This window comes from Agrilus planipennis, unplaced genomic scaffold, assembly GCF_000699045.2.
Source record: "Agrilus planipennis isolate EAB-ADULT unplaced genomic scaffold, Apla_2.0 scaffold164, whole genome shotgun sequence".
Classification (NCBI taxonomy): Eukaryota; Metazoa; Arthropoda; class Insecta; order Coleoptera; family Buprestidae; genus Agrilus; species Agrilus planipennis.
In genome coordinates, this window is record NW_020438992.1 from 397,966 (window position 1) to 406,187 (window position 8,222).

General features: G+C 31.5%; 1 protein-coding gene across 1 annotated transcript in view; it reads left to right on the forward strand.

The window, feature by feature from the left end:
• Positions 1–7,919, forward strand: part of LOC108739791 (sodium-dependent nutrient amino acid transporter 1-like) — a 47,350-nt gene extending 39,431 nt beyond the window's left edge. Inside the window, exons 8-11 of the mRNA XM_018473851.2 lie at positions 3,958–4,057; positions 6,759–6,935; positions 7,013–7,107; positions 7,681–7,919. Coding sequence (XP_018329353.1) covers positions 3,958–4,057; positions 6,759–6,935; positions 7,013–7,107; positions 7,681–7,836 — 528 coding nt within the window. The 3' untranslated portion in view covers positions 7,837–7,919. The remainder of the gene's footprint in view (positions 1–3,957; positions 4,058–6,758; positions 6,936–7,012; positions 7,108–7,680) is intronic.
• The last annotated feature ends 303 nt before the right edge of the window (positions 7,920–8,222 follow it).

Sequence of the window (8,222 nt, forward strand, 5' to 3'; positions counted from 1 at the left end):
AGTAACAGTAAGCTTTTATAAATATTAAATTATTAAAAGTTTGATATAAAGAAGGTGCATTTACATCCTAATTCTATTACTACGTATGAATTTTATAAAATAAATGTTTTTATTCTTCTTGCTTTTCTGCTATATACTTCTCAATAATATTTCTCTCATCCTTTTTAGACCATCTTTTCCTTCCATTTTAATTTCCCATTTTTTTGTACCATTTCCTGTTATTCCACATCTCGCAAAAATATGTTCGAGCGTCTTTGGTTCCAATTTATACAGCCTGCATATTTTCTTCTCTTCTTCTTCTTCGCAGTACCTTACCGCCCTATTCTCACTTTCCAGTTTAAATCTAATTCCCTTTCACTCTTTGTTCTTTCGTCTTTCAAATAATTTGGTTTTTCGCCCCTTTTTTTCCAGCTAAAGAAAAAAAGGAAGGAATACATAGAAAAAGAAGAAATGAGAACAGAATACTATGAATATAAGAAAAAATACAAAAAAAGTAATAGAAGAAAGAAAAAGCAAGATATTGAAAAAGATTACATAGAAACAAGAAAGGACAGAACGGCAAAACGTTCTGGGGATTAATTAATGGACAAAGAACGAAAAAGGAAAGCATAAGTAAAAATATAAAGATGGAGGGAGGAATGGATTGAGTACTTTTCCAAACAATTGGGAGGAACAATGGTAGAAGAAGAAAGAAATGAAAAAAGTAGGGATAGGGAAACAACATTAAAAGAAGTAGAAGAAACAATCAAAAAGCCAAAAGAGAAAAAGGCGGCAGGAAATGACAATATTAAAAATGAGGCATGGATGTACGAGCGACTAGAAATAAATAGGGATTTACAAGCAGTACTAAATGAGTTATAGAATTGAGATGAAGAACTTCCAAAAGAACGAAAAATAGAAATAATAAAGCCAGTTTACAAGAAAGGAGACAGAAATGAGGTGAAAAATTACAGAGGAATAATACTCAGAGCACAGATTACAATATCTACACTGAAATACTTTGAGAAAGACTTGAGAAAGAATTAGAAGATAAAAGGTACTAGAGAAAAAACAAGGCAGTATTGACGCAATCTATGTAATAAAAACAGCCTGTGAAGCAAAATTAAAAAAAGAAAAGAGCGAAATTTTCTCCTTTTTTTGCGAACATGAAAAACTCAAAAGGGACATGATATGGAAAATCCTAGAAAAACTAGAAATAGGTAACAAATTAAGAGAGACAGAATAATAGAAACGTACGAAGAAACTTACTTTAAGATTTAGGTCAACGAGGAAAAATCCAAAAAAAATTCAATGAAAGAAGGAATAAGACAAGGTTGTCCACTAAACACCGCACTTTTTAACGTGTCATTTACAGATTTAGAAAACAAATTAAGCGCAGTACAATAAGGAGGAATAGTAATTCGTAGAACAAAAATCTGGTCAGTTTCATATGCATATTATTAGTAAACAACGAAAGAAGGCTGAAAGAGATGATGCAAAAATTCAATAAATATATAAAAGAGAGACGGCTGAAATTAAATACAGTTTAGTCAAAAATTTAAAGGGTAAAAAATCAGGAGGAAGAAAAAAGAAATTAGAATTCTAGTGAGGTTTTAAGTGTAATTACTGTATTGTAGTGTAATTTCAAGAAAAATAACTTTTTATTTTGAGTAAATACGACTCAATTTAATATACATGGTATTATAATTAAATTTAACTTAAAATGTATCTACATATGTACGTACCTAAGTATTACAGAAAATTAATAGATTTTATCTATATTAAACGATTAGTTTTTAAAATATATGCACAACGAAGTTTTATATTACTCTTTAAAGATCCTTTTATTTTATTTCAGAACCTTGAACTTGTTCCAAAGTCATTTACCGCTTTTCAAAAATTTTTCCTTTTCCTATACAAAGTAGAATTTTCGCAACTATCTTTAAAATAATTTAAAGAAATTGTAGCTTGTTGCGAGAATTTTTATTGAGTGATGACAAAGTAAAGTGTTTTCATAGTTTGCATTAGAAATGCTCTAAATACTTTTTGCCCATTGTGTTACTTCGAGTGTATACTCGCTCTCTTCGATTCTGGAACGTCTAAAAATCGCTGATAGATGATCAATGTAGAATACGTTTCCGTTTGAATTAAGTCGTTTTTAATGCGTGAAATTTTAAGTTAGCCTAAACTCTCAAAGATGTTTGAAGTATTAGCAGCTTGATATTCGTTCTACTTTTGAATAAAAAGGAAATACCGACTCGTTACGAGAACAAGGAAGAGCCGAAAACGATTTGCATTTTTATTTCCAATGATTCAGTGAAGTAGAACTGAAACCACTTCCATGAGACTCAAAGTAAGTCAAGACTTATCTCGCAACATTAATAGGTAACTGTTATACAATGAAGAAAATTTTGTCTTTTCCATTAATATCTTTCAAGTATTTAGTTATATGATATTCCCACAGAATGTACATTTTGTTATGAAAGACGGTGTAAAAGTAGGAAACCAATCCGGATATCAAGAATCGGGTGATAACTGTATGATTATTATACGATGAATGCACTTGGTAATAATAAAACGCTGAAAATGTTAGATAAAAACGTATAGAAAAAATTCAAAAATATGTACCTTTATCTAACAAAAGAAATGTGGAATCAAAACACAATCAGAATTATTCCAATAATAATTTCATCAATAGACGTTACACCCAGAACATGCAAGTTTAGTCGAATTGAAACCATCAACTCGCACACGTACTATAGGGTTGTTCGGAAAGTCATTTCGTTTTTTTCTTTGTGGAAATGAAAGACAGTTTTCGTATAATAAACAAATACTTTATTAAATTATATATTGACCGTNGCTATCTTTTTGTTAAAAAATATTATCGAATCATATTTAAATATTAAAAAAAAGGAGTTTGTGGTATTTGTGGACTTAAAAAGGGCATTTTATACGGTAGACAGAGGGGAATTGATAAACATGTTACGGATGGGTAAAATTGAAGAAAGGTTAATTGGGAAAATAATGGAAATACATAGGGAAACTGAAGGGGTTGTAAGATTAAGTGGTAAGGAAACAAGGAAATTTTGGATGGAAAAAGGCGTAAGACAAGGTTGTAAGCTGAGTACACAACTCTTTAATATATACCTAAGTGATTTAGAGAAAGAGATCAGTAAATTAAGGGAGGGTGGGGTAGTGGTAGGTAGAAAGAAAATATGGACCTTGTCGTATGCTGATGATATTGCATTAATAGCCACGAACCATGGTGCATTAAAAGATATGATGGGAGCGTTGGAAAGATATTTAAGAAGGAAGTGTTTGGAGTTAAATGTTAGTAAGAATGAGTATAAGGAATTGGGGGAAGTAAGGGGTAGAGAGAGGAAAGAAAAAAAGGTGATTAGGTGAAATGGGAAAGAGATACAAAAGGTTAAAAAATAAATATATCTAGGTTATGCTATGGGAGAGAACAACAATAGGAAAGAGTAGAGGTACGTGTCCAACTAGTTTTAGGACCTTATGATGATACTAAATTATTTTGGATATAGTTATTGTATTTACTTTTTCTCGTGAAGAAGAATACTTCAATATGGCCGGTTCTCCACTAACCGGCAAAATCACTATCCAATATATCTTTGGTTTTTAGTTCAAGATTTTCATTTCAGTAAAAGTGTTTCACTTAAAAAAACTGTTAGTTCATCTATTGTCCTGCACCTAAGCACAGTACGTAATAACAATAAAACTACAAGCACCAATGAATTTCGAATTTTGCCATGTATGTGAAGGTATTTGGTGCCCCAATCTATATGGAAATTGGGAAGTAATATTCGAATACTTAATTTAGGTACTTTTAATACTATTCGATTCTGCATATAAATTATAGCCACTGAAATACCGACTAATCGTGAGACAAATTACAAAACTGCTGCTAATTGTTATCTCATTTATGTATTATTAAAATAAGAAACGATTTAATTTCAGGGAGGTCAATTCATACTTACACTTGTGGATTTCTTTGGAGGGACGTTCGTTATATTCATAGCTGCTGTTCTTGAAATTGTTGTTTTGATGTGGGTTTATGGTAAGTATTACTAAAAGCCTTTCATTTCGGTTATCTGTTTTAAAGTCAGTCACTTTATTATGTCAATCTTCATGACGATCCTGAATTCCATTTATCTATCTTTTGTAGAAATTGAATATTATTCGTTATTTGGGATTTCTATAGTTTGTTGTTCTTTTCTGTATTGAAAAAGAAAAGGAAAAGAAGAGCTTATGCATCTAGGCTTGAATATTATTGATTCACCAAAGTCTACATTTGTAAAAAAGGGGGACGCTTATACTAATTTGTAATTCTCAAAAACAAATTGCCTAAACGCTACCCTTTTGTTTATAATGTTCAAATTACAAAAGCGGTTGCTCCAGTAATTGAATAAAATTGTTATTATCTTGGTGTTTAAAAAGTAATAATTATGCCTTTGAAAAGCAAACGCTTGTTTACATATTAAAAATTAGACATCATTAGTGGCATATCTCACATATTAGGATTAGTAAAGCATTAGGAACAAAGGCGTAAAAACAAAAACTAAAAATTTAAAGTATACTTTCACTGAACAATTTCTTCATTTCTTTAATACATGAAAAATTGACAGGTATACATATTAAATATTATAACATTCCAATAATTATACACTATATCATATCAGTACTCTGGAAAAATTAAGGGAGAAGAAGGTACATCAAAAAGAAATAGAATAAGCCACCTCGCATCACCCTCTGATGTACATAAACATGAAGGTAATGATCCTACTGAATGTCCTAATCTCTCCTGCAATGATGACTAGGATTACCTAGCGTAATTGTGTAACGCGGAGAGTTCCGTACGCTAGCATGGGACAGCGTGACAACGGTAACGGTACAGTTCGTAAAAGTAACGGTGGTACATTGTGGTGTGCCGAATACGCTCATGGTTATGGTGTATATATATAATAATGGTACAGATGCAGGGAATTCTCCCTTAAAATCCTCCACACCGTACTACGCGGAATTCTTGATCACCGTACAATGACTAGGATACTCAAACCGGGATTGTCTTCTATTAATCGCGTAAAGTGCTTGCACTACATCTGTGCGGTACCACACTTTCTGTGCATTCTCATTGTACCGCCCGCATGTAGCTGTCATGTGTACATGTTCTACGTGCGAATACATTGTTTTTTGCTTGATATTTCCAAAATAAACTTATTTTTGTATTTTGTGGTAATAGTAGTAATTTTACTAATCGAATTGTATACCTCGTTTATTTTCTCTAGCGATGTGCCCCTTCCAATCTCTTAGATGCGCGCTGGCAAAATCGTAGGTAGAGAGAAAAAATCTCATTATACTCTCGGCTCTTCTTCATTAAGCATACATTTTCATACAGTACCTGCCAAAAGTTTCGTTCAATCATGATAGTATTTAATATGTCTTCAAATATAAATAAACATCTCGTTGATATTTTCAGTAGTAATTGATACCAATAACAGCACATTTGAAGCAATGCAATTGTAGTGAATAAAATGGTCAATTTTTCCGTGCAGTACTGTAAAGATTAATAAGAGTTTGATCGAGAGTTGTCTTCTTTCTTTTCTGGCCTAGTGCTGTTCTTATCTACTTTGCCCCGGTCAAACTAAAGGTCACATCGCTAGAGAAACGAAGTATAATTAGTATTATTAGTCGTTTAAGTGGTATATCTGCATCCCAGCTGCTGCGAAGGTCACGAATAGATACGTGTGTTTCATCACTTGACGCTTGCAGTAACGAAGAGCGATAAAATACCGTTTATTACCTTTCAAAAATTCCAGAATGCTTATCAGATATAGTGTTTAAATGAATTATGTCACCATCTACTATTATTTGTTGCTAACTGAATTATTTTAAATGTTACACAAGGTCGTTAGCTGTAATCAATAGATACGGTAATTATTAGTACCTATGTTGCTAACTTCCACATTAGGTTTACATTTAGATATTTACCTATATTCTGTTTGGTATAAGATTAGGGAACTCCAACTAGTAGTAGGGGTAAACTTTTATTAGTGGTTATTTTCGAGGTTTATACTATTCTTTTGGCATATTTTAATATTCGATGCTTCGTAAAGGTTCAGTGTATTGCTATTTTTAATATTGTATAGCATTTTGATAAAATTTTGTAAAACTCAATGTTTGAAATGTAAGCAATGTACTGATAAACCTCTTCATTCCTTGCATTCCTTTATTGCTCAAAAGTGTTCTTTTAATCTTCTCTTTATTGCTCCACCGGTTGCCCTATATGTATACAGTGTAGGTATTAGATCATCACACATTATCTTGTAAGCATCGCTTTTATCTTAAATAACTCGATATTATATAAAATATAAACATTATAATATGCAGTATTTTCGGTTTGGTTGTTTTTTTCTCGAAACTACTTATGGCGTGCTGATGCGATCAAATAAGATCGAAATCGCGATCTAGTCTGATAATGTTGATAAATTACTGACCAAGAGTCTATATATTTATTGTTTTCAATATGTTATCCCTCCGAGTAGGTATATCGTTTAACTACTTGTGGAAATATGTAACATACATTCCTGTTTAATTGCTAGAAAACGAAAAATGTGGATCATCCCTAACTCCAGTCTCCAAAGGACAAAAGATCATGTTCATGTTAATATGGTTGTTAAAGGAGAATACCAAATCATTCTCCGAAATATATATTTTACTTTTCGTACTTTTTCACAGTGTCTTCTTTTTTATAATTCTAGGAGCCACTAATTTCTGCGACGACGTGGAATATATGACAAAAAGTAAAGTAAGCATATATTGGAAATGGATGTGGGGTTTCGTTACACCAACAGTAACCATTTTAATATTTGTCTATTTTGTTGCCACTATCACTGAAGTAACCTATGGTTCTTATACATATCCTAGGTCTGCTTTGAGTTAGTACAATTTTACACTATAATGAATACCAATAACTAAATGGTTTCGTTGCTAACGCTTTACATTTTTTTGTTAGTTTGTGGGTGGATGATTGTAGCTGTCAGTTGTATTGCTATTATTTTCATGGCCTTAAAACCAGTTTTCAAGAACCGAAAGTTGGGATTTCCCGAGGTATGTAATTTAAAGTAATTGGTAGCATCCAATAAATTGCTGATCAAGAACTTAATGTTCTTCATGTAATTTGTAGTTTTATGTCTGCAAAAAAAATATATTGGCCAATTTTTAACCACATGATTAAGTATCCTCATAAATGAGTTTAGGCCTTCACTGACGACCTATTGGGTATAGTAATATGTATTATGTTTCGGGCATTCTGACCGTCTTTTGGGAATTTTCGTCCCGACGTTTTCGCCTGTAGAGGGTAGCGTAGGGTCGTCTAGGAGCCTAAGTCAAAGTTGCCTTGAAAGTAGCGTTGTAGTGACAACGGTCAGAAAGTCCGAAACCTTATACATACTTATCCTATATTATTAATTCGTGCTATGGTATTTTTTTTTGAGATACTGTAAAAATGTTAACATTTGTCAGTATTACTATAATCACAAGAAACAGGAATATTTTGTTTGAAACAAGAATTTAAAAATGACTACCTATTTTTGTTAATTTAACTCGGAAGTTCATATAACCTTTGAAAACTGTATCAAAATATTTACTCTACGTTTTGCATTTGACCAAAAATTTCTGTAGATGTTCATTGAAAGCTGTCGCTCAACCAAATGGAAACCAGATAGTTCTAAAGCAACCATGGAATGGATTCAATTTAAACAGGCAAAAAAAGAAGAAAGAGAGAAGAAAAATCAATCTTGGATAAAACAAAAATTAGCATTTCTCGCTGGAAAATGATCCTTGATTTTGTAAATGCATTAATGTAACAATTGTTGTATAGATAAATTTAAATTTGTTAATAATAATATAATTTAAGAGAATGTGATTTGTTTTTCCGTTTTTTCGTTTTCCCTTCTCTATAATGATAACAAAATAATTCAGTAAAAACAATTACGAAATACCTATTTTTTAATTAAAAAGTTACTTAATGAAGTTTGAAGAATTGCTGGAAATATTAAAGAATAAATAATAATATGCTGATGTTTGGAAATATTGACTAATTCATAAGGAATAATGAACAATAATAATGCTTGGGAATATTATTGCATCACACTGCAGTTTTTTTTAGAAGTTTTACAATAATTTAAATGATAGAAATGTTTGTTGTTCGTTCATTTTGTGGA